Source organism: Eretmochelys imbricata, chromosome 6 (assembly GCF_965152235.1).
Source record: "Eretmochelys imbricata isolate rEreImb1 chromosome 6, rEreImb1.hap1, whole genome shotgun sequence".
Classification (NCBI taxonomy): Eukaryota; Metazoa; Chordata; order Testudines; family Cheloniidae; genus Eretmochelys; species Eretmochelys imbricata.
Window position 1 is genome coordinate 115,740,693 of NC_135577.1, and position 26,595 is coordinate 115,767,287.

Genomic DNA, 26,595 nt, shown 5'->3' on the forward strand with positions numbered 1-26,595 from the left:
TAACATAGCCTTTCTCTGTAGCCTTTCAGCCTTTCAGATTTGATCCTGCACCACTGAAGCCAATGGAAATTTTGCCATTTAATTCAACAGCAGCAGGGCCCTAGGGGCTGTTTGGAAAGCAACTTCAGTGGAAGCTATGCTAATTTACACCAGTTCAGGATTGGGCACCCGAACCCGAGGTGTCACTCGGATAGGCAGAGCCAGACAGTGACTTGGGATCTCTATCTATTTATGAGCTTTGTGACACTCCCACCCTGAAGAGGAAGTTATCTACAGCAAAAAGCAAATGTGAAAGGGGGCAGGAGGGACAAATGTGTTGCAGGAGATTTTGTCTGCTGGCTGCCAGAACAGCAGCTGTGAGCCTGATCAAAAGAAGGCAGAGCATTTTCACAGCAGACAGTTTGCCAAGATGGTAAGTACTTTGAAGGATTATGCTGTCATCTTGTATTTTTGGGAAACAGGGAGATGAATGCACCTTACTAATTTGAGGCACATAAAACAGCTTCTATCTGTTTTATCTGGGGAGGGTGTTTTATTCTAGAGAAAAGAAAAGGTGGACTTGTGGCACCTTAGAGACTAACCAATTTATTTGAGCATAAGCTTTCGTGAGCTACAGCTCACTTCATCGGATGATGAAGTGAGCTGTAGCTCATAAAAGCTTATGCTCAAATAAATTGGTTAGTCTCTGGGGTGCCACAAGTCCTCCTTTTCTTTTTGCGAATACAGACTAACACGGCTGTTACTCTGAAACCTGTTATTCTAGAGACTCATCTTTGTAAACGTTTGAAATTCGGAATCTGAAACAGTTCATTTCTCATGGAGAAAAAAACTCACCAGAAGCCCAAGTTGCGGCTCTTTTGTTGCTGTTACTATTTAACAGTCCCTTTATACGACACCATCAAAAGGGATTTTTGAGGAGAAAAACCCAACCCACCTCTATATGACGATTAAATGCCCTAACCTATGTATATCCAGGTAGTCTAATATTAGCCTGCCTGTTGAAATCTGATGAGCAAAATTAAATAAGACTTTTGTTCTTTGCACTTTGTCAGTTACTTTCAGCGACTAAAGCCCACCAAAGTCAAACAAAGCTGTTAACGAGTTGTGCTTCCTTATTGGGCTACGACTTCTGCTTTTCTTTTAAGAGTTCTGTTTGATTCCACAGTGTATTCTTTTTTTTTTTAATTAAACTTTGGGGTCACATCCTCAGCTTGTGTAAGTAGGTATAGTTCGATTGACTTCAACGCATCCGAGTCAGTGGTACACAGAATTCCCTAATTTGAACAAAATGGGGGTTTTATTCCATGTGCTTTTTATGGCGAGTGGGAGGCTGTTCAGATAATATGTAAAAGAGAAATGCTGCTGTCCAAACCCATCTTGTAACTGTTACTGGAAAAGAGAAGTGAAACATGATAATTACTGCTTTTGTAAGTTCTAGATGCTAAGGCATAATGTATCTGTAGGCGCATATAACAGGGCTGCAGTTCTTTCAAGGCATCCTGCCAGCATCAAACAATATGCGGCAAAGAAGCATTTAACGTGGAGGAGTGGGATGTGCTAGATGGCACCTCACAGGGCTTTCCTATATCTGAGTTCTCTGATTCCACCAAGTCCACTCAGAATAGAAGGTTTCTCACCAAGCGCTCTAGCCAGAAGCAGCAGCTGTTCGGATTGCTGCACTGGGTGGAGGGGGGAAAATGGGGCCTAGCCAGGGCAGCCCCTCTCCCCAGTACCCCATCCCAGACCCAGAACTGTGCAGGGGAGCCCCCCTCCCATTTTGGAGGGACTAAGACCCAGGTCGTGCCTCCCGTATGTGCAGCTGCAAAAACTGCCCCAGCAGGGACCTTTGGACATTCAGAGAACTTTCTACATGCTTGACTGGACTTTCTTTACCCTGTGCTGACTGGCTGCTTGCTCCAGGGCTCCTCCTCTGTTCCAGCTGGGGCTACGGAGTGCCATTTAAAGAGGGGGGAGACATTGCCCTTTCTCCCTCCCTCCCCCACCTGAACCTCTTCTTCCCCTCTCAGGTACATCACCTACCCCACCATCAGCCTGCCCATCCCTTCCCCCAGGCCAATGAGCCCCTACAACTGTCACCTACCAGGAGCCGGAGGCTGAGCTCTTGGGGGACTCTCCCAACTGTCCCCTCCCAAGAGCCCCTGCCACCCCCACTCCACTCCTTACTTTACCCCTCCCTGATGGCGATCCTCACCTTCGGGTAACAGGTCCCTCCCTCTTCCAGTCCCGTGCCCAGCACTAGGCGGACCTGCGTGGTTTCAGCAGCTGGCAGGGGAGGGCCAGGCATGCGGCACGCTGCCCACTGTGCATGCAGATTGGGACGTAGGGGCCAGCTGCAGCGTGCTCCCAGCCGTGACGTGCACAGCCATGCATTACGAGAGCCTCCCTGCACATGGCTGCACGTGTGCGCAGCCAAACCCCCAGCAGATTACCTCTCTTGACTGGCAACCGGCACGAGAACAGAAAACCAGCCAGGTGGCAGCCTTTTTTCCCGTGTACCTGCTTAATGGTGAGGCCGTAGCCTGGGCAGCGCCCCTCCCCGCAGCTTCGCAGCATATGCCTTGCAATCTCTTCCCTTCAGCCTCACTCCACACTAGCCTGCTTACCCTCTTTTCATCTGGCCTGTCCCCCACACCACCCTTCCTTTCAATGGCCCCTTCCCCTTTTCTTTCCATTTCAGTGACTGCCTCCTAACTAAACCCACGTCCCAAACAATGTGGTGGAACTAAGATGGCGTTTGCCACCATCACATTGGTCACTCTATATCCCTTCCCCGATGTGGTGTCTGTCTTGTCTATTTAGACCGTAAGCTCTTCAGGGCAGAGATTGCTCAATACTCTGTGTTTGTACAGTGCCTAGCCCAAAGGGGCCCCATTCTTGGTTGGTCTTTAGCTGCTACTGTAATAAACATGATTAAAAATAATAATAACCAGTCCCATAGATGGAATCACAGCTTTCTCTCCTGTGCATGTGTGGGGTGTTGTTTATTATGCGTGGTTGTATTCACTCATTTTATCCTGTCATCTTTTCTTCCTCTTCTGTGTTTCTTGCTCTAGCTTCTCTACCCTTTCATCTTGCATTCTCTTCTTTCATCTGAGTCTCTTCCCTTCCCCAAATCTACATTTCAGCATCATTGCTCCTTGATTTCCCACTGCTTCCTGAGATCTTCTCCTCCTCTTTCCTTCACTCCATCCAGCTCTTGTGAATCAGTCCCTACAGGCAATCAGTGTTGCAGATACATTATGGCTCAGGGACAGAGGCAGAGGTGTAGAAAGGAGATACAGGGCCAGGATAGGTGCTCATGCCATATTGGTCCCCCTTGCCACTATCATAGCTGAATCTGCCCTTCCTCAGAATGTGCTCTTTGCTTCTGAATACATACAAATGCCTAATATCCCCGTGAAGGCCAAATTCATCCCTGAGGTAACTACAGTGACCTTGGGAGTGAGTTTGACCCTTAGGCATGTGAAGTGATTGGAAAGGCAGGGGTGGATGTGGCCTCCCGACTCCATGGATGCACTATACCGAGTGGGGAGGGCAAAGAGGGCCCAGGCCTGTGGGCTTGTTGCCTTCCTCATGAGGATGAGGAGCTGGGAATGGGATGGGGACTCACAGAGGGGTCAAGCCTCTGGGGTCACTGCCCTTCTGCAGGGATGGGGAGGGCTCTGCCCTGAGTGCAGACAGGGCACTGTTCCCTGTCCTGCCTCTTCCTGAGCTCCAGCCCCACCACGATGATGCCAACTACAGCAACGGTTGGAGCTGGCCCCGGTTGGGGCGGGTGAGTCACTCCCCACACTACTGACAGTGGGCGCCAAACCGGAGTGGCGCTGCAACCAGATTGCATGCCAGCCACTGCCAGACCAAACCTGAACAGCACTATATGTTCTGTGGGTGCAGCTGAGCCCATGCTAAAGCACCTAGGTGGAAAGGCAACTCCCAGTGTGGCCCCTAACGATTCTTACCCTGCCCTCTGGTGTGAGCTTCAGTGAGTCTAGGGGATATGGTTCTGTTACCAAAGCATCAGGTACCCAACCATGTTTCCACTCCTTTCTGTGACTCCTGGGGGTTGCCTCTGCTAGGCTGGGAACAGCACTACAGCAGGGACGCTCTGTGGCTGGAGACCTTGATGACGCTTGCATCTGGGGACAGCATAGCCTGAGCTGTGGGGTTAGCTAGTTTCCTGGAGCATGGCTTCAATGGAGAGAAGAGACTTGCAGATTTCAGCAGACCTTCTTGGTCCATGTCCCAGTCTCTGACTTGAAGAGTTTACAATCTAAGAAGACAACCCCGGTGCACAAGGTAGGGAAGAAGGACAAAATATACAGTCAAAATGTTAGACAATTTAGATTTGAAAAAGATCCACTGTCCCCTCTAGCTTCTGTACTTTGGCATTATTAGTTGGCCAATTTATTTGTAGGCACCATGGTAGAAGTGGGTCTTGAGGAGAGATCTGAAGAATGAGAGAGTCATTTCCTTGCAAATTAGTTACAGGGAATGAATTCCATGTGCAAAGACTGGGCCATGTCATTTTGGTAATGTCACCAAAGTTCCATAATACGATGATTGTTCTGTACACTTGTCATTTCCAGAACTCCATAAAGTACAACTGCAGTAACCTGGTTTTCTGTGCGTAACAGGCTTTATACAAATGTTGCCATAGTACTTAATTCAGTTTCTTATTTTCCTTCCCGTACATATGTTTCTGTTTTGCAGATTGGAAAAAATGCTTTTAAAAAATCCCTGCTGTTAAATGAGTATTCCTATGTGAAATTAAACTCAAATGACCAAAAAGGCATCAAAACGGTAGGTATTCAAACACACTGTGATGTAGTGAATGAGAACTGAGAATACGTAGCATTGTATCAAGATCACTGGGGAAAAAAAAGCTATTTAATATTTTTATTATATGGGTTAGAATTACAAGTTGGCTTTGAGCCTGTTTGCAGCAAAGTCAGTGGCCAAAATCTTCATTAACTTAACCGGGGCCCTGATCGGCCCCACAGTGTGTGACAATATAGAGACCAGTCCTGCAGCCTTTGCTTGTGAGAGTAACGCCCACTCATGCAAGCAGTGCCATGTACTTCATTGGTGCTCAGGTCCGGCAGTGACAGGAGGCAAATAGATAAACAGACAAATTTAGTGGGCCACATCTCCAGCTGGTGTATATCAGCCCAGCTCCACTGAAGTCAATGGAGCCCTGTCAGTTTACTCACCAGCTGCGGATCTGGGCCACTGACTTCAGTGAAATTACGTGGATTTACCCTTTAAAATGGCCTACGTAATACAGAGGATGAAATTCATCCGCAAGGCCGATGTACCACTTGGATACTATTTTAAGGGATTAAGCAATTTGTAGAGTCTTGTGTGTATATGTGTCTTAGAATCATAGTCCAGTCCCTGCACTCATGGCAGGACTAAGTATTCTCTACACTGGGGTGAATGTTCTCGGGTGAATGTTCCCCCTGATTTATGTTCCCCCTGTCACCAAGTAACAATCCATTAGAATTATTTTATCCACCCAAACTTGCTCCCAGCACTGCGGCCTAGGGGTGCTAAGCCCAGGTTGTCTTCAACGTGGATTTCTTCCCTTGCAAACCCATATTACAATATAACCCATGCCATTCACATTCATAGGGTGGAATCCTCACCCTGTTCAAATCAATGGGAATTTTGCAACTGACTTCAATGAGAGTGGGAATGGACTGTGAGTCACACCATTCCTTAATTAGATGATCCGTCTCTAATCTGTTAGCATTGTTACAGGTCAAAATGCTCATTTTAGGTCGGTTTGTTTTATACAGAGGTTCACCCTTCAACTGATGGTAGCGTCGCAAACATTAGAGAATTTACACAAAAATTAAAACCAAACAGATATTTACACTACAAGTGGAATTTTTAGCTGTTTTCTTAGAGTGTTTAAAATCTAAGATGGAAGTTTAGTAATTGTGCTTATTTCTATTATTTACAATTATTTTTGTTTGTTCACATTTACATCTAGGGCTTATCAGGCATTTTCAAATGAATAAGAAAGGAAGGTCCACACCCTGGAGGTTTTAGAGCCCAGAGATGTTGAGTGCCTTCCACAAGGTGCCAAACATTCCCAGCTCCTAAGAGTTGCAAGAGGTACTCTCTAGAGTTGAAATCAGTGGGAGTTAGGTGCCTAAATACCTTTGAGGGTCTGGGCATGACTAGGTAAAAATGATCCTAACATTTATAATTATTGCTCCATTGCTCGATCTCCTTAATATAGGAAAGTCATATAGAGGTCAGTATTATGTTGTAAGTTTCATAATGAGGGCATGGACTGTACCTGTATATAAATAAGTTCTCCAGACATTCTGGTTATGAAAGACACAGAAAACGGGAAACACCAAGCTGTTAGACCAAAATGAAACCATAAAGAGGAACACTATCGATGTCATGTACTAATGGTTTGCTAAGTTCCACTTTCCAAAGTGACATTTGAGCTATAGAAGTCTAAAAACAAACAACTGCCTGAAACCAAAAAATAGCTTTATGTTTCTGACTTGTATTTATATAACTGCAAAACTGTCTGTTGTTTTTTTTCCAAGTTTATAAATATACAAATTATGATTATGACTCCATATTTCAGGCTGCGTTACAGATGAATATCTGCTATTCTTGTGTTAATTAAAGAAAAATGAAACATGTCAAATAAAGTTTGGGTAAAGAGAGGATTTTTGGTGTATTGGTATAAAATAAAATTTAAAAAGTAAAATCAGCCCCAAGCTCAGGGTTCTTGATCTGAATGACATATGTGGTGCAAATGAACTGTTTGATAGTAGCTGAAAGTAGAATTAACATTCAGGTACTTGTTTGTAAAGTGATAGGTACCCGGTACAGTATTAATGGCTCTTGGAAGGCTTTTCAGCTATGACAAACCATCTCTAACATGAACTCTCTTCTAGTTTCAGTCTGTACTGGTGATTTCAATAGTTGGGTTTGTTGTCCTGATGGCTATTTACATCATAAAACCAGTCACCATAGATTTTCCAGAGGACAAAGAAACCATTATCAGCAGTTACCAGCAGATGGAGGAGCAAGGACTCTTTGGAGATATCTTGGAAGACAAGATGATTAATGAAGACAATGTCAATAGATGTAATGATTCATGCAAGTAAGCCAGATCTGATGGTTTGTAGAAAGAGAGAGAGGGTATGTCTACACTACGAAATTAGGTCGAATTTATAGAAGTCGGTTTTGTAGAAAGCGGTTTTATACAGTTGATTGTGTGTGTCCCCACACAAGTGCTCTAAGTGCATGTAGTCGGCGGAGTGTGTCCACAGTACCGAGGCAACAGTCGACTTCCGGAGCGTTGCACTGTGGGTGGCTATCCCCCAGTTCCCGCAGTCTCTGCCGACCATCTGAATTCTGGGTAGAAATCCCAGTGCCTGATGGGGCTAAAATATTGTCGTGGGTGGTTCTGGGTACATATCGTCAGGCCCCCGTTCCTTCCCTCCCTCCGTGAAAGCAAGGGCAGACAATCGTTTTGCGCCTTTTTTCTTGAGTTACCTGTGCAGACACCATACCACAGCAAGCATGGAGCCCGCTCAGCTCACTGTCACCGTATGTCTCCTGGGTGCTGGCAGACGTGGTACTGCATTGCTACACAGCAGCAGTTAATTGCCTTTTGGCAGCAGACAGTGCAGTATGACTGGTAGCCGTCATCGATGTAGTCCTGGGTGCTCTTTTAATCGGGCGCCTGGGCAAACATGGGAGTGACTCAGCCAGGTCATTTCCCTTGTTTCGTCTCGTGTTGATTGAGTCCTACCGGCAGTGCACTGTCTTTTAACCTCCAGCCAGCAGAAGATGATGGTTAGTCGTCATACTGCACCGTCTTCTGCCGAGCACCCAGGAGATGATGATGGCTAGCGGTCGTACTGCACAGTCTGCTGCCAGCAAGATGTATAAAAATAGATGAAGTGGCTCAAAACAAGATATAGACCAGATTTGTTTTGTATTCATTTTCTCTTCCCTCCCTCCTTCCCTCTGTGAAATCAACGGCCTGCCAAACCCAGTTTTGAGTTCTATCCTTGAGGGGGCCATTCAGTTTCTCGCAAAGCCACCCCCTTTGTTGATTTTAATTCCCTGTAAGCCAACCCTGTAAGCCATGTCATCAGTCGCCCCTCCCTCCGTCAGGGCAATGGCAGACAATCATTCCACGCCTTTTTTCTGTGCAGACGCCGTACCACGGCAAGCATGGAGCCCGCTCAGATCACTTTGGCAATTAGGAGTACGTTAAACACCACACACATTATCCAGCAGTATATGCAGCACCAGAACCTGGCAAAGCGATACCGGGCGAGTAAGCGACGTCAGCGCGGTGACGTGAGTGATGAGGACATGGACACAGACTTCTCTCAAAGCAGGGGCCCTGGCAATGTGGGCATCATGGTGCTAATGGGCCAGGTTCATGCGGTGGAACACCGATTCTGGGCTCGGGAAACAAGCACAGTCTGGTGGGACCGCATAGTGTTGCAGGTTTGGAACGATTCCCAGTGGTTGCGAAACTTTCGCATGCGTAAGGGCACGTTCATGGAACTTTGTGACTTGCTTTCCCCTGCCCTGAAGTGCATGAATACCAAGATGAGAGCAGCCCTCACAGTTGAGAAGCGAGTGGCGATAGCCCTGTGGAAGCTTGCAATGCCAGACAGCTACCGGTCAGTCGGGAATCAATTTGGAGTGGGCAAATCTACTGTGGGGGCTGCTGTGATGCAAGTGGCCCACGCAATCAAAGATCTGCTGATATCAAGGGTAGTGACCCTGGGAAAATGTGCAGGTCATAGTGGATGGCTTTGCTGCAATGGGATTCCCTAACTGTGGTGGGGCCATAGACGGAACCCGTATCCCTATCTTGGCACCGGAGCACCAAGCCGGCGAGTACATAAACCGCAAGGGGTACTTTTCAATAGTGCTGCAAGCACTGGTGGATCACAAGGGACGTTTCACCAACATCAACATGGGATGGCCGGGAAAAGTACATGACGCTCGCATCTTCAGGAACTTTGGTCTGTTTCAAAAGCTGCAAGAAGGGTCTTTATTCCCAGACCAGAAAATTACCGTTGGGGACGTTGAAATGCCTATATGTATCCTTGGGGACCCAGCCTACCCCTTAATGCCATGGCTCATGAAGCCGTACACAGGCAGCCTGGACAGTAGTCAGGAGCTGTTCAGCTACAGGCTGAGCAAGTGCAGAATGGTGGTAGAATGTGCATTTGGACGTTTAAAAGTGCTCTGGCGCGGTTTACTGACTCAGACCTCAGCGAAACCAATATTCCCACTGTTATTACTGCTTGCTGTGTGCTCCACAATATCTGTGAGAGTAAGGGGGAGACGTTTATTGCGGGTTGGAAGGTTGAGGCAAATCGCCTGGCTGCTGGTTTCGCACAGCCAGACACCAGGGCAGTTAGAAGAGCACAGGAGGGCGCAGTGCACAGCAGAGAAGCTTTGAAAACCAGTTTCATGACTGGCCAGGCTACGGTGTGAAAGTTCTGTTTGTTACTCCTTGATGAAACCCACCGCCCCTTGGTTCACTCTACTTCCCTGTAAGCTAACCACCCTCCCCTTCTCCCTTTAATCATTGCTTGCAGAGGCAATAAAGTCATTGTTGCTTCACATTCATGCATTCTTTATTCATTCATCACACAAATAGGGGGATGACTACCAAGGTAGCCCAGGAGGGGTGGTGGAGGAGAGAAGCACCAGGAGGGGTGGTGGAGGAGGGAAGGACAAGGCCACACAGCACTTTAAAAGTTTAAAACTTTAAAACTTATTGAATGCCAGCCTTCTGTTGCTTGGGCAATCCTCTGGGGTGGAGTGGCTGGGTGGCCGGAGGCTCCCCCACCACGTTCTTGGGCGTCTTGGTGAGGAGGCTATGGGACTTGGGGAGGAGGGCGGTTGGTTACACAGGGGCTGTAGTGGCAGTCTGTGCTCCAGCTGCCTTTGCTGCAGCTCAACCATATGCTGGAGCATATTGGTTTGATCCTCCAGCAGCCTCAGCATTGAATCCTGCCTCCTTTCATCACGCTGCCACCACCTTTCAGCTTCAGCCCTCTCTTCAGCCCGCCACCTCTCCTCCGGGTCATATTGTGCTTTCCTGCACTCTGACATTATTTGCCTCCACGCAGTCGTCTGTGCTCTGTCATTGTGGGAGGACAGCATGACCTCAGAGAACATTTCATCACGAGTGCGGGTTTTTTTTGCCCTCTGATCTTCACTAGCCTCTGGGAAGGAGAAGATCCTGTGATCATTGAAACTCATGCAGCTGGTGGAGAAAAAAAAAGAGGCAGTGGTATTTAAAAAGACACATTTTCTAGAACTATGGCTATACCCTCCCCATGGCTAACAGCGGGGAACATTTCTGTTCAGCCACCGGCAAACAGCCCAGCAGGAACAGGCACCTCTGCATGTCCCCTTAAGAAAAGCACCCTATTCCAACCAGGTGACCGTGAATGATGTCACTCTCCTGAGGATAACACAGAGAGATAAAGAACGGATGTTGTTTGAACACCAGCAAACATGCACTGCAATGCTTTGTTGTACAATGATTCCAGAGTACGTGCCACTGGCCTGGAGTGGTAAAGTGTCCTACCATGGAGGACGCAATAAGGCTGCCCTCCCCAGAAACCTTTTGCAAAGGCTTTGGGAGTACATCCAGGAGAGCCGCAAATGCCAGGGCAAATTAATCATTAAACATGCTTGCTTTTAAACCATGTATAGTATTTTAAAAGGTACACTTACCAGAGGTCCCTTCTCCACCTGGCGGGTCCAGGAGGCAGCCTTGGGTGTGTCCGGGGGGACTGCCTCCTGGTCCAGGGTGAGAAACAGTTCCTGGCTGTCAGGAAAACCGGTTTCTCTGCTTGCTTGTTGTGAGCTATCTACAACCTCATCATCATCATCTTCCTCGTCCCCAAAACCTGCTTCTGTGTTGCCTCCATCTCCATTGAAGGAGTCAAACAACACAGCTGGGGTAGTGGTGACTGAACGCCCTAAAATGGCATGCAGCTCATCATAGAAGCGGCATGTTTTGGGCTCTGACCCGGAGTGGCCGTTCGCCTTTCTGGTAGGCTTGCCTCAGCTCCTTAAGTTTCACTCGGCATTGCTTTGGGTCCCTGTTATGGTCTCTGTCCTTCATGCCCTGGGAGATTTTGACAAATGTTTTGGCATTTCGAAAACTGGAACGGAGTTCTGATAGCACGGATTCCTCTCTCCATACAGCGATCAGATCCCGTACCTCCTGTTCGGTCCATGCTGGAGCTCTTTTGCGATTCTGGGACTCCATCATGGTCACCTCTGCTGATGAGCTCTGGCCAGTGTGGCAAGCTGCAGGTGACCATGCAAACAGGAAATTGAAATTCAAAAGTTCACTGGCCTTTTCCTGTCTACCTGGCCAGTGCATCTGAATTGAGAGTGCTGTCCAGAGCGGTCACAATAGAGCACTCTGGGATAGCTCCCGGAGGCCAATACCGTCTAATTGCGTCCACAGTACCCCAAATTTGACCCGGCAAGGCCGATTTAAGTGCTAATCCACTTGTCAGAGGAGGATTAAAGAAATTGATTTTAAGAGCCCTTTAAGTCGAAATAAAGGGCTTCATCGTGTGGACGGGTGCAGGTTTACATCGATTTAACGCAGCTAAATTCGACCTAAACTCCTAGTGTAGATCAGGGCAGAGTTAATTAACTGATAGAGAAATAGTCATAATGTTAACAACCTCAAAAGGAGGAAGATAGCAAAGCAACATACTGGAACCATTTATAAAGCATCACTATTTTGGGAACGTAATTAAATCTTCTGATTACACATCTCATAGGATTACAGAAGCTAGAGCCAGCAAACACTCTCCAGTCATCTTGCCCAGCCCTTGGGGTTCTAATTTAGAATTGTCCATTACAGCATATAGAGAGGCATATTCTTCAGTGTCCTGCATGAATGACTCTCAGTTCATGAATGTTTGCCTCATGATATGCAATTGCCATTGCAGTTTTGAACTTGTGGAAAGTATTCCTTATGACATGCCTTATGAGAAAAATAGCACCACTGTGAAACCCTTATACCAAGCCTGGATGGGTCTCCTCAACATGGCACAGGAAAGAATTCATGTGGCTTCTTACTACTGGTCTCTCACAGGAGAAGATATAAATGTAAATGACTCATCATCTGAACTGGTAAGAGAAAAACAGGAATAAGCTCACATATGATCAATAGAGCAGAATACCTACCCGGTCTGGCTCCAGGACCCTCCATTGCCACAGTTTACCCTCATCTCATACCATTCTCTTGGCCTTTGGAGCTTGACATGACAGAGGCGGCTTAGCCCACCAGCCAAATCACAAGAAAGCCACGCCTTCTGGGGTACCAAAGTCCAAGCAAACACAAAACCAAAAGAGTCTTCCACCCTGATCTTCCTTTCCAAGAGTCTCTCTTCTCTTCCAAAGCTGCCCTTCCCCTGGGCTCAGCTCTGCCCTCTCCTGTCCTCTATTCCAGTGCTTCTCAAGCTATCTGATGTGGGGGACCAGCAATTTTTTTTCCCAATGTGCGCACAGACCGGCAGCCAATGGCTCGCAGACTGGCACCGGTCTGCGGACCACCACTTTGAGTAGGACTGCTATATTCAGTCTTTATTTGCTTGCCCTTGTTTGCAGGGATCACTGCTTCACCTCACTAGGTGGCAGTGTAGGAGAAACCCTTGCTCACCCTTTTCTATGGTGAGCCCTTTCCAGCCTTCAGAACCTGACACAATAGGGCTTTCCACTATCCCGGCTGCCCTGCCATTCCTTCCCATGTCCTCTTCCTATACTATCTGACATCCCAGTACTTCTCTCTCTCTCCTCATGACCCACAGGCTGCTCTTATCCCTCCCTCCTATGACCTTCCTGTCCTATGATTTTGATCATTTCCTTCACCTGGGAGAAGAGACAAGTGGGTCAGAGGTGCAGCTGAGCCCCTACCCTCTTAAAGGGCCAGCAAAGTTATAATTCCTACTACTTTCATCCTCAAATAAAAATGATTCAGAAAATCAATTTGATGTATCAGCAGCCAATAGATTTTGTTGCTGTTTGCATTTCATCTTTGAACTCCAGAAATATTTCAGTTCTAGTGGTTTCTGTGTTTGGCTGTAATGATCTTACAGCAAATGATATTAATTGATAGGAAGCAAAGTTGATTTATAAACTGGTTCAAGATCTTTATTTTGTGTCTTTAGTCCATCTCTAACTGAAACTCACTTAAAGATAAAACATTCCCATCCTTGTATTGTGTGTGTTTCTTTCAAATGAAGTACCTATATTTAGAAGGTCCATGCTGTTTATTGTCATAGGGTGAAGATATTCTGAAGAAGTTTGAAAGTTTACTTATGGAGAATGTCTCAGTGTATATTGCAACAAGCCTGCCAACTTTAGCTGTAAATTCAACTGATCTTAAGGTTTTGAAGAAAAAAGGTAACTATGTAATTCAAAAGGCCTCTACAGTTCTGCAGTGTTGTAAACATGGACCCAAGTAAACAATGTTGTAAACAAGGACCCAAGGATCCAATCCAGCTCATGTTTAATTTGCAATCAATGAGACGATTCACAAGGTTAAAGATAAGCATGAGTTTAAGTGCTTTGCTGGATTGGGTCCTTTGTGTATATTGATATACATTTAACTTTCTGAAAGTTAAGCTTTAGCAAGTATACATATATTATACAAATACTAGAAATCCATATTATACAAGTACTAGAAATCCATACAGGTTCTGGTCACAACAAGAATGATACAGATTATACTCCATTTTCATGTTAATATTAAAATTAAAAACTGTGTTGGGAATTACTTTAGCTAAATCATATTTGTTTCCCGCCCCACTTACTCAATATCTTTCCTTAGGGGCTCATGTGAGAAGGGTCAATTTTGGACATTTGACCAAAGGTGTGCTGCATTCCAAATTCTGGATTGTAGACATGAAACACATGTATATTGGCAGTGCAAATATGGACTGGAGGTCATTTTCTCAGGTCAGATGTACTTTATACTGCTAAACATAAACTCACCTCGATACACATGGTAGAGATGATATCCATGGGATACATTTCAGTGGCGTGTGAGAAACGTATTTATCATTCACATATTTTATTATATTTCTTAATGCAAGCACATGACAGTAATATAAAATATGGGCACATCAGAAAAACAATGTGGGGTGAAGAAAGCCTTTGAGGTGTAAGAGAGGGGGTTTTGACATATTTTTACTCTCTCTGCAGGTGAAAGAAGTTGGTGCCGTGATATACAACTGCAGCTGCTTAGCCAGCGATCTATGGAAAACGTTTAGAACATACTGGGATCTTGGGCACGCTAAAGCCACCATTCCCTCCCCATGGCCGAGCAATTATTCCACCAAAATTAACAAGTATAGGCCTCTGGAAGTGCAGTTTAATGGAACCTTGACAACTGCCTATTTTTCTGTAAGCAGTTTAAAATATTTTTTGGTAAACTATGGTAAAACTATTTGCTGGAAATGTCTTATTCTGTATTTTTTCTCTTTCCTTGGGCTCAATTACGCCCTACTCAGGTTGAGTAGCACCTTATTCCACAAGTTTCAGTGAGCCTACTCATGGAAGAAGGTTCGATGCAACATGAGTAAGAGATATAGAACCAGGCCTTGTATCTTCAGATGGAAACATAGGGACAGATCTTCCCATAGGTCACTCACATTATGTAATAACTTACTGCTCAGGTCTTCCCATTCATTTGAATGAGACTACTTTAGGATTAATGCATTACTCAGGGTGAATAAGAGTGGCAAAATCTGGCCTGTAGTAAATAGTGTGTTGCAATTCTAGCCCATGATGGTTTTTAATCTTTCTTTTACTACCTTGTAATGGCTAGTAGATTTGAAATTCCTCATTATATTAGCTATCTGATGGACACATTGAGTATATTCTGGGATTTTGGGTCCAGTTTTCAAACCTAAAAATTGTTTACACCGTTCCTGAACCTGTAAATGACTACAACTCAGGAAATTCTGTATGTGTAATGAAAACTGAGTAGAGGTTAATATAAATCAATCAAAGTTTGTTGAAAGAAAATTTAAATAGTAGGACAGGAACAGAGAAATGTACGATGATCATCAGACTTTGTTTCCCTCCTTTACAGGCCTCTCCTCCTGCGTTTTGCCCAAAGGGTCGTACTCGCGATCTCATTTCTATTATTGATGTTATAAATGATGCAGAAGAATATGTGTATGTCTCAGTCATGGAGTATTTTCCTACAACCCGCTTCAGACACCCAACAAAGTAGGAGGTTAAACCTGGATCAGTCAGTCAACTGTATTCATAACCAAATGTCCTTTGCTTTTGCAGAAATTTGTTCTTACCAAAAATGCAGCATTTCCAACCTTCAGATATATTAATATTATTTTTTCAACCATGGAGTGAACTGAGACTTTGGACATTCTGCAGTTATGCCATTGCAAAGTGTGTGTAAAACACTACCCTTCTGCTTTGGTAGCATTTCACATTGACTTTGCTCTCACTTCATAGCTTCATAGAAATGTATGTAGGGCTGGAAGGGAGCTCAAGGAGTCATGAAGTCCAGTCCCCTGTGCTTAGGCAGGACCAACTAAACATAGACCCTCCCTGACAGGTGTTCATTCAACCTGTTCTTAAAATCTCTCAGTCATGGGGATTCCACAGTCTCCAGTGGAAGCCTAGTTGTGTTTAACTACACTTATTGTTAGAAAGTTTACTGTAAGTAATTACACAGGCTGCAGGGCAATGAAGGATCAGGCCCTTTCCCTCCAAACCTTACTCAAGGCAAAAGCATAGCAGTTACAACAACCTAGGGAGAGTAGATTAGCAGAAATATGTTTGGGGTAAAATTTTCAAAAGAAAACGTTGCTCCTCTTGGCATCTCTCAATGGTCTCTGGTCTCCCCTACTTCCTCCCATTATGGTTGCAGTATTAGCTGAAGATTCTTTGCTTTTTCCTCCTACTTTACAAGTACTTCTATGGGCATTCAGACTCTTCACTGAAGCTGTGAACGCCTGCAGAAGGAGCAATAAAAGAAGGGAAGTAGCCGACACTATTATGGTCAGCTAGCGCTCTGTGGACCACTAGCAAATTCTCTCTGGGTTTAGAATTATATAATGACCATGAGCTTCACTCTGAGTAATACAGAAATCTGTTGAGTCATTAGGTGTTTTTTAAAAAGCCTCAAAAACCCTCAGCTGCACTTGAATTAGGAAGTTTATATGCAGCCAACCTCTCTGAGTATTTTAAATTATATCTGTATCTAGCACTTCTGGGTTATCTTTGATAGAGATCATATGTAATTATGAGAGATCATATGTAATAATGTGTGTGTTGCTTCAAGTCTCCTGGGAGGAAGAGATTGAGCCGTGTGTTGCCATTTAGTTTATGCATCTATCAACAGTCATATCATGTTACATGTGCTCAGGAATGATCATTGTTTCACAATGAACACATGACAGTGTGTATTACCTGCAGCCCTAGGCATCTATATAGAGAGATGGGTTATAGAATCATAGAAATGTAGGGCTGAAAAGGATCTTGAGAGGTCATCTAGCCCAGCCCCCCAGCACTGAAGCAGGACCAAGTAAACCTGGACCATTTCTGACACGTTTGTCTAACTTATTCTTAAAACCAATAATGACGGGGAGTCCACAACCTCCCTTGGAAGCTTATTCCAGTGCTTAACTATCCTTTTATTTAGAAAGTTTCCCCCAATATCAAAGTATTATGCAATCACTCACCGACCGGCTGCCTCCTGATGGATAATTTTGCAAATCAGACAGTTCGGAGGAAATTCTGTTTCTATGTCATATATTTGATTTTCTGTCTTTCTCTTCTCCCATTCTTTTTCACTAAGAATATTTGCATGAAAACAGGCTCTTTTTCCCCTTAGGGGTCCATTTATTAATGTTGTGCATTCTCCATTTGAAGCCTTAATCCCCTGTTTATGTTCTCGAGGGCTCGATCTGATGCAAACGGACGTTTGAGGGGGGTCCAGGGAATGCAGGTCTGAGCCCTTGGACATCTCCACAGCAACCTGCTGATTAGGTCAGGTTGGGCAGAAAGAAGCATCTGAACTCGGAAGGAACAAAGCTTCTGTTTTCATACCCAGGGGTTAATTAATTAAAAACTGGTAAAACAATGGAGAATGGAGTGTTTTTCAAAGACTTCCAAGTCTATTATGGCTCATGGACGTGATTCTGAAAACACATGAGTAGCTCTGTTGCCGTCAGTGGGATGACGTGTGTGTGAGTGAGTGTGTGTGTGAAGGTCTGAGGAAACAAGCCCTAGGTCTTTGTTTTCTTGGTTAATAATTCCCCTTGGAAGCACTCAGACATCTCTCAGTGGCAGGGGAATAGGTTAAGGAAATTAACCTACCACAGTCTTGCTGGGGAAACTTGGGCAAGTTTCTGTGTGTCAGTTTCCCCATTGGTATAACAGGGCTAATAATGCTCCCTCTCCTCTGTAAAGTGCTTTATAATATAGGGGATGAAAGTGCTACACAGGTGTTAAGAGTTAGTAATTATGGGCCATATTCTGCCCTCCATGGAAGTTGTCATCAGCCTTCCCCCACAGCGTGGCTCATACAAGTGCCAGAAAGAACAGAGTCCCTGCACTCAGAGCAGGGTCTCTGCTCCTTTGTGGTCTTACAGCATACTAACAGGGACAGGCAGGGGTGGAGAGAAGGTGGTGCCGTGCCCTTTCCTCCATCTCCGCTGGCTGATGGAGTGGGACCAATGTATAGAGTGGGAGCAGCCTCTGTGCACACGACACATCCAGGAGTCATTCTGCAAAATGTCTCCTGGTTTGTCCCCAGGGCTTCCCATTGCCTTTGACTCCAGGTAGTACCTTCAAAGGAATGATCCAGCCCTACATTATTATTGCTATGGTTATTTTGTTATCAATGTGGTGGTAGATATTTCTTGTCTCAATTTTCTCTGAATGTATTTTTCTTTTCATTTACTTTCATTCCAATAGATACTGGCCAGACATTGACAATGCTCTGAGAGGTGTGGCATTCAACCGCAACGTACAAATCAGGCTTTTGATCAGCTGCTGGCTCCACACTGACCCGTCCATGTTCCATTACTTGCAGTCACTTCGTGATCTCAGTGATCCACATACCAACATCACCATCGATGTGGTAAGCTAAGAAAACTCTTTTGACATAATGGGCCATCCTTTAAAAAAAGGCAGCTTTCAAGCAGGCAGCACAACTACTTGTGTGTATAAATGTAGACCTGTATATGCAATTGCATGTGCATACAAATTTTATTACAGACCTTGAAGCAATGTCCCTTTGAAATTTGGGCCTAGGTGATGTTATTCAACATTATTCTTAACTGAACCCAGCAACCTCTTCCACTGGTTTGGTTTCAGCAGCTTTCTTGGACATATTATTAGGGTGGAAAACCAGTGAATTATGAAGCATATTTACTAAGGAATGCCACTATATGGATAGTGATTACGTAGTTGCCAAAAGCTTTGGTGGTGTGATGTGATTGCCAGTGATAGACTGAATATACAGCTGGACCATCTTAAGGACCTAGCTCAAGACTGAGCCAGTTGGCACATGATCTGCAAGGAATCTACTTCCCTGAGGGATTTGTCATGATGATGATGATGATGATATTCTTCTAGGAAGCAATGGCTGTACTTACCTCAAGCAGTTTGCAATATTAGTGCAGAAGCAAAGGAGTCCACAAAGAGGATAGCTGACTCATTACAATTGTTGTGGTAATTTAATTGACAAGCTCAACTTCATACCTTCTAACAACTTTCACAGCATCATCTTTCTGGTGTGGCATGGTTAAGAAATTACACTTTGTCTGATTAGTAGCACCACTTACACTTTTATGAATGGTTTCAGAGTAGCAGCCGTGTTAGTCTATATCCACAAAAAGAAAAGGAGGACTTATGGCACCTTAGAGACTAACAAATTTATGCATCCGATGAAGTGTTCCAAGAAGGTGTTCCAAGAAGGAGGAGTGCTAGGCAGAGATGGGCTCCACTTAATGAAGAGAGGGAAGAGCATCTTCGTGAGCAGGCTGGCTAACCTAGTGAGGAAGGCTTTAAACTAGGTTCACCGGGGGAAGGAGACCAAAGCCCTGAGGTAAGTGGGGAATTGGGATACCGGGAGGAAGCACGAGCAGGAGCGTGTGAGAGGGGAGGGCTCCTGCCTCATACTGAGAACAAGGGGCGAGCAGCGGGTTATCTCAAGTGCCAACATACAAATGCACAAAGCCTTGGAAACAAGCAGGGAGAACTGGAGGTCCTGGCAAAGTCAGGGAATTATGGTGTGATTGGAATAATGGAGACTTGGTGGGATAACTCGCATGACTGGAGTACTGTCATGGATGGGTATAAACTGTTCAGGAAGGACAGGGAGGCCAGAAAAGGTGGGGGCGTTGCACTGTATGTAAGGGAGCAGTATGACTGCTCAGAGCTCAAGTATGAAACTGCAGAAAAACTTGAGAGTCTCTGAATTAAGTTTAGAAGCCTGAGCAACAAGGGTGATGTCGTGGTGGGAGTCTGCTATAGCCCACCGGACCAGGGGGATGAGGTGGACAAGGCTTTCTTCCGGCAACTCGCAGAAGCTACTAGATCGCATGCCCTGGTTCTCATGGGCGACTTCAATCATCCTGATATCTGCTGGGAGAGCAATACAGCGGTGCACAGACAATCCAGGAAGTTTTTGGAAACTGTAGGGGACAATTTCCTGGTGCAAGTGCTGGAGGAACCAACTAGGGACAGAGCTCTTCTTGACCTGCTGCTCACAAACCGGGAAGAATTAGTAGGGGAAGCAAAAGTGGATGGGAACCTGGGAGGCAGTGACCATGAGACGGTCGAGTTCAGGATCCTGACACAAGGAAGAAAGGAAAGCAGCAGAATGCGGACCCTAGACTTCAGAAAAGCAGACTTTGACTCCCTCAGGGAACTGATGGGCAAGATCCCCTGGGAGAATAACATGAGGGGGAAAGGAGTCCAGGAGTGCTGGCTGTATTTTAAAGAATCCTTATTGAGGTTACAGGGACAAACCATCCCGATGTGTAGAAAGAATAGTAAATATGGCAGGCGACCAGCTTGGCTTAACAGTGAAATCCTTGCTGATCTTAAACACAAAAAGAGGCTTACAAGAAGTGGAAGACTGGACAAATGACCAGGGATGAGTATATAAATATTGCTCAGGCATGTAGGAATGGAATCAGGAAAGCTAAATCACACCTGGAGTTGCAGCTAGCGAGGGATGTTAAGAGTAACAAGAAGGGTTTCTTCAGGTATGTTGGCAATAAGAAGAAAGCCAAGGAAAGTGTGGGCCCCTTACTAAATGAGGGAGGCAACCTAGTGATAGAGGATGTGGAAGAAGCTAATGTACTCAATGCTTTTTTGCCTCTGTCTTCACGAACAAGGTCAGCTCCCAGACTACTGCACTGGGCAGCACAGCATGGGGAGGAAGTGGCCAGCCCTCTGTGAAGGAAGAAGTGGTTCGGGACTATTTAGAAAAACTGGACATGCACAAGTCCATGGGGCCGGATGCGTTGCATCCGAGAGTGCTAAAGGAATTGGCGGATGTGATTGCAGAGCCATTGTCCCTTATCTTTGAAAACTCATGGTGATTGGGGGAAATCCTGGAAGATTGGAAAAAGGCTAATGTAGTGCCCATCTTTAAAAAAGGGAAGAAGGATGATCCTGGGAACTACAGGCAGGTCAGCCTCACCTCAGTCCCCGGAAAAATCATGGAGCATGTCCTCAAGGAATCAATTCTGAAGCACTTAGAGGAGAGGAAAGTGATCAGGAACAGTCAGCGTGGATTTACCAAGGGAAAGTCATGCCTGATTAATCTAATTGCCTTCTATGATGAGATAAGTGGTTCTGTGGATGAAGGGAAAGCAGTGGACGTGTTATTCCTCGACTTTGGCAAAGCTTTTGACACGGTCTCCCACAGTATTCTTGTCAGCAAGTTAAAGAAGTACGGGCTGGATGGGTGCACTACAAGGTGGGTAGAAAGTTGGCTAGATTGTCGGGCTCAACGGGTAGTGATCAATGGCTCCATGTCTAGTTGGCAGCCGGTATCTAGCGGAGTGCCCCAAGGGTCGGTCCTGGGGCTGGTTTTGTTCAATATCTTCATTAATGATCTGGAGGATGGTGTGGATTGCACCCTCAGCAAGTTTGCAGATGACACTAAACTGGGAGGAGTGGTAGATACGCTGGAGGGTAGGGATAGGATACAGACGGATCTAGACAAATTGGAGGATTGGGCCAAAAGAAATCTGATGAGGTTCAACAAGGACAAGTGCAGAGTCCTGCACTTAGGACGGAAGAATCCAATGCACTGCTACAGACTAGGGACCGAATGGCTAGGCAGCAGTTCTGTAGAAAAGGGGTTACAGTGGATGAGAAGCTGGATATGAGTCAACAGTGTGCCCTTGTTGCCAAGAAGGCCAATGGCATTTTGGGTGTATAAGTAGGGGCATTGCCAGCAGATCGAGGGACGTGAACGTTCTCCTCTATTCGACACTGGTGAGGCCTCATCTGGAGAACTGTGTCCAGTTTTGGGCCCCACACTACAAGAAGGATGTGGAGAAATTGGAGAGAGTCCAGCGAAGGGCAACAAAAATGATTAGGGGACTGGAACACATGAGTTATGAGGAGAGGCTGAGGGAACTGGGATTGTTTAGTCTACGGAAGAGAAGAATGAGGGGGGATTTGATAGCTGCTTTTAACTACCTGAAAGGTGGATCCAAAGAGGATGGATCTAGACTATTCTCAGTGATAGCAGATGACAGGACAAGGAGTAATGGTCTCAAGTTGCAGTGGGGGAGGTTTAGGTTGGATATTAGGAAAAACGTTTCACTAGGAGGGTGGTGAAACACTGGAATGCGTTACCTAGTGAGGTGGTGGAATCTCCTTCCTTAGAAGTTTTTAAGGTCAGGCTTGACAAAGCCCTGGCTGGGATGATTCAGTTGGGATTGGTCCTGCTCTGGGCAGGGGGTTGGACTAGATGGCTTCCAGAGATCCCTTCCAACTCTGTTATTCTATGATTCTATGATTCTATTCTAAGTGAACTGTAGCTCACAAAAGCTTATGCTCAAATAAATTTGTTAGTCTCTAAGGTGCCACAAGTCCTCCTTTACTTTTATGAATGGGACTCCTTGCTAGTGACCTCTCTGCAAATACACCGAGGTGGTTAGTAGGGTGAAACTCCTGGCTGGGCCAGTGGTGGGGGGGTGCCCATCTTAGTGCAGATAGATGGATAGAGGAGAATAATAGAATCAAGATGGATGGATTTTTAGCAGGGAAGATAACAAATAATGATTTGAAATGTAATTTTTAATTAAAGTAAAAAAATTATAAGACACTGTTGCTCTTTGCAATACAACTCCCTGTCTGGGATCAGCCCATTCAACTGTACAGTAATGCTCAACAATCAATGACGAATGCAGAATAGTAAGACTATTAAACATCTGTCTAAAACTGTATTTAGTTGTCTTTACTGTAATATGATAGCTCTTTCACAGATGGAACATTGTGAAGTACACATTATCCTTACCTGATCACACTGTCTTAATCCAGTTTTGCTCGCAGTAGTATCACCAGTTTGTCCAAGTTAGTTTTCTTGACTAATAGCAAAATCTGTCTTATAAACCATCTAAAGCTGGAGCTTTTGAAAACATTGTCCTGTTCTATTCCATATAGACTTTTATTTGAAAACAAAGAAAGTTTGCAGCATCCAATAATGTAATCTATGCTTCACTCCAGTAATTCTATGTATGCTTTGTAATTATTTTCCATCCAGAAAATCTTCATTGTTCCAGTTTTGAATCACACAAACATCCCTTTCGGGAGAGTGAACCACAATAAATATATGGTCACTGATAAAGTGGCGTATATTGGTAAGTGTCCTGTTTTGAATATGTATAGTTTAAGACATGATCAGGACTACAGGGTTGGGACAGAGCTGAAATGGGATTGGGTGTCATATCAAATGCTGGCTAAATTTACCATGAAGAGGGCAGAAACATATAGTGGATAGCTTTAGCAAAATATTTGCACTGGATAGAAGAGTAAAGACATGACGGGGGAAAATAATGTAGGGCAAATTCAGCAAGAGATTATTTTGTTGGATTCAGAGTAACAGCCGTGTTAGTCTGTATTCGCAAAAAGAAAAGGCGTACTTGTGGCACCTTAGAGACTAACCAATTTATCTGAGCATAAACTTTCGAAGTGAGCTGTAGCTCACGAAAGCTTATGCTCAAATAAATTGGTTAGTCTCTAAGGTGCCACAAGTACTCCTTTTCTTTTTGTTGGATTGTGAACCATTAAGAATGAAGTACATGGCCCTGAATGAGCGGAGATTAGTATTATTGTCAAGCACTCGCAGTAATCTCATAAATTGTGTGTTTAGATTCATGCAATGACACTTACTATTCCAGGGGAAAAAAACGTTATTTTGCTTTAACAAAAGCTTAATGTGAGAAATCCATTGACCAGTTGTTTGTTAAGCAGTATTTCAGGAGTGGAGTGGAGGATATAGGGGCCTCAGACACCCTAAATTATTAACCACCATGTTGGCATTGATGTCTCATTCTCGTATTAGAATCCTAGATGAGAGTAAGTGATGGAAGAGGTCACCAAGTTCACCACCCTGTCAGTGTGGGTTTGTGTCCTATTGAATTATCTTCCGAAGATAGAGGTGCAGTTAGTTACAAAAATAATTTATTTTCTACCAAAAGCACTCGTTGGAATGAATGGGAGATTTGTCTGAGTCAGACCACCTGCCACAGAAACCCTATGTGCTAAAATTTGGATTTATTCACAGTGCTCAATGCTTTGTGTTATGGTAGCTGTTGACAGAGCTTCAGAAATCACATTCAGCTAGATCCCTATCTTGATGTGGGACATCTAGTTAATAGCATTGACACTTGCAAGTATAGGACACAGTGGTTGTAGGTGTTGTATTCAGCTAGACCCTGTTTTCTTGTAACAAGTAAAGTTCAGCTTCAAACCTTATTTTTGTTTAGTCTTTTTCTTCTGATAGTTTAAAAGCTTTGCAGCGTTTGCATTGTCACTGAGATAGCTAAGGCACTGCGGCCCTGAAAACGGAGAGAGAGTGCAGAGTGAAATAAATTTACTAGATATGGACCTGAATCAAAATATCAGACCTGGAAACCCCTCCCCCCCAATCCAAACTTTGTGGCTTGCTCCTATTTCTATAATGGGTACATTCAGTGCATCTGTGCCACAGCCTCCATTGTATTAGACTCCTAAAGAGCCTCCAGTTGACACTTAAAGTTGCTTGTCTATATTGGAGCCCTCAGATGAGAAACAGCTGGCCTGATTTTCAAAGATGCTGATGACTTGCAGCTCCCATTGAGTTTAATGGCATTTGTGGTTGTACCACATTTCTGAAAATCAGTCCACTTATATTTAGGTGCCTTAAATATGTATTGAAGAGTCTAACATTAGACCCCAGGCTTGAAAATTCATCCAGTGTCACGTTTCCCATTTGCCTCTCTGCCCAACAAAATATTTGACATAAAATTGTTCTTCCTTGTTAACCATCAATGTTTCTATCCTGTAGGGACTTCCAATTGGTCAAAAGATTACTTTACTAATACAGCTGGAGTTGGGTTGATTGTCAACCAGACTTCAACAGATCCTCAAAGAAAGAAGCCCGTTATACAGGAACAATTAAAAAATCTTTTTGAACGAGACTGGAATTCCAAATATTCAGTAAATATGGAAGATCTGCATGGGCAGAAAGACTGTTCCTGGGAAGAGGGATTAAGTTACTTATAAAGTTCAACATTTTGCTTTCTGTTTGAAATGTAATACACATGAATACATAGTTTGTTTTTTATTATTTGTCAAAGAAATCATTTCCTACTGGTATGGCCCACTACTTAATGTTCTGGGAGCATAGTTCAATGTACCTGTATAATCAAATAATTTGTGGCAGTTAATATGTGAATTATGTGTATGCTGCACATGGTTAATCCATCTTTGTCAAATAAATATTTACCCAGTTTTATGTGAGGCTGTCCAGTATTGTGAGCGATTGTGAAAGAAATAACCTGATCCTAATAGTAGAGATGCAAAGGGAGACAGTTACGTTTCCATGGGATCTTTAACTCTAAGTTGCCTGACTGTTGGAGGTTTTACACATGAACATTAATGTTCCACTAATATATGGTTTTCTTGTATGTGTTTAAATATTTGTATTAAAGTCTGGACAGCATTAGGCATGGGCCACATAAGCAGCAACCCAGGGCACAATAAGGACCAGATCTAATCACCTAAAGATGCAGATTCATAGATTACAAGGTCAGAAGGGACCATTGTGATCATTTAGTCTGACCTCCTGTAACACACAGGCCACAGAGCTTCGCCAGAATAATTTGCAGAGTAGATGTTTTAGAAAAATATCCAATCTTTATTTTAAAATTGTCATTGATGGAGAATCCCCCACGACCCTTCAGAAATTGTTGCAATGATTAATTACTCTTACCATTAAACTTTTACACCATATTTCCAATCTGAATTTGTCTAGCTTCAGCTTCCAGCCACTGGATCCTGTTATACCTTTTCTCTGCTAGTTTGAAGAGCCCATTATTAAATATTTGTTCCCCATGTAAGTACTTACAGATTGTAATCAAATCACCCATTCAGCTTCTCTTTGTTATGTTAAATAGCTTGAGCACTTTGAGTCTCACTCACTATAAGGCATGTTTTCTAATCCTTTAATCATTCTCCTGGCTCTTTTGTGAATCTTTATCAATTTATCTTCAATTGTGGGCACCAGATCTGAACACAGTATTCCAGCAGCAGTCACACTGGTGCCAAACATAGAGGTAAAATAACCTCTCTATTCCTACTTTAGCTTCTCCTGTTTATGCATCCCAAGCTCACATTAGCTGTTTAGCTTCAGTGTCACACTGGGAGCTCATGTTCAGCTGATTATCCACCATGATCCTCAAATCTTTTTTGCAGTCACTTCTTCCCAGGACAGAGTGCTCTATTGTGTAAGTATGGACTTCATTCTTAGTTCCTAGATTTAGGCATATTAAAATACATATTGTTTGCTTACACCCACATTAATGGTCCAGCAAACTTCTCAGGCAGTTCTTTTAAAACTCTTGGATGCAAGTTATCTGGACCTGCTGATTTAAAAATGTCTAACTCTTGTAGGTGCTTTTTAACATCTTCCCGAGTTACAGTTGGAATGGAAGGTATTTCATCATCCTCCTCCTCATCATCATCATCATCCTGTGGGATGACTATATCATCTCTTTTACCCCCAAATATAGAACAGAAATATGTATTGATTACTTCTGCCTTTTCTGCATTATTATTGATAATTCTACCATTTCCATCTAGTACTGGAGCAGTACCATTGTCAGGATATTTTTTGTTCCCAATATACTTTTAAAACTCTTTCCTATTGTCCTTAACTCTGCCGGCCATAGATTTTTGCTTGTGGCCCTTTGCTTTCCTTAACAATTTTCCGCAACTGTGATTTCAAAATCGCCAGTGATGGAACAGTGGTGA

General features: G+C 44.2%; 1 protein-coding gene across 1 annotated transcript; it reads left to right on the forward strand.

Moving 5' to 3' along the window:
- The first annotated feature begins 321 nt into the window (after window positions 1–321).
- On the forward strand, window positions 322–25,061 carry PLD4 (phospholipase D family member 4). The gene is made up of 11 exons (XM_077820557.1): window positions 322–412; window positions 4,732–4,821; window positions 6,948–7,156; window positions 12,021–12,204; window positions 13,356–13,476; window positions 13,904–14,031; window positions 14,278–14,478; window positions 15,170–15,309; window positions 18,025–18,190; window positions 22,844–22,940; window positions 24,629–25,061. The coding sequence occupies exons 1-11, from the start codon at window positions 410–412 to the stop codon at window positions 24,844–24,846; spliced, it is 1,557 nt and encodes a 518-aa protein (XP_077676683.1). The 5' UTR covers window positions 322–409; the 3' UTR covers window positions 24,847–25,061.
- Window positions 25,062–26,595: the final 1,534 nt, after the last annotated feature.

Coding starts and splice junctions, on each gene's coding strand:
- PLD4 (XM_077820557.1), top strand. Junction 14,479..15,169: donor TGACAACTGCCTATTTTTCT/GTAAGCAGTTTA, acceptor CCTCCTTTACAG/GCCTCTCCTCCTGCGTTTTG. Junction 22,941..24,628: donor TGATAAAGTGGCGTATATTG/GTAAGTGTCCTG, acceptor TCTATCCTGTAG/GGACTTCCAATTGGTCAAAA.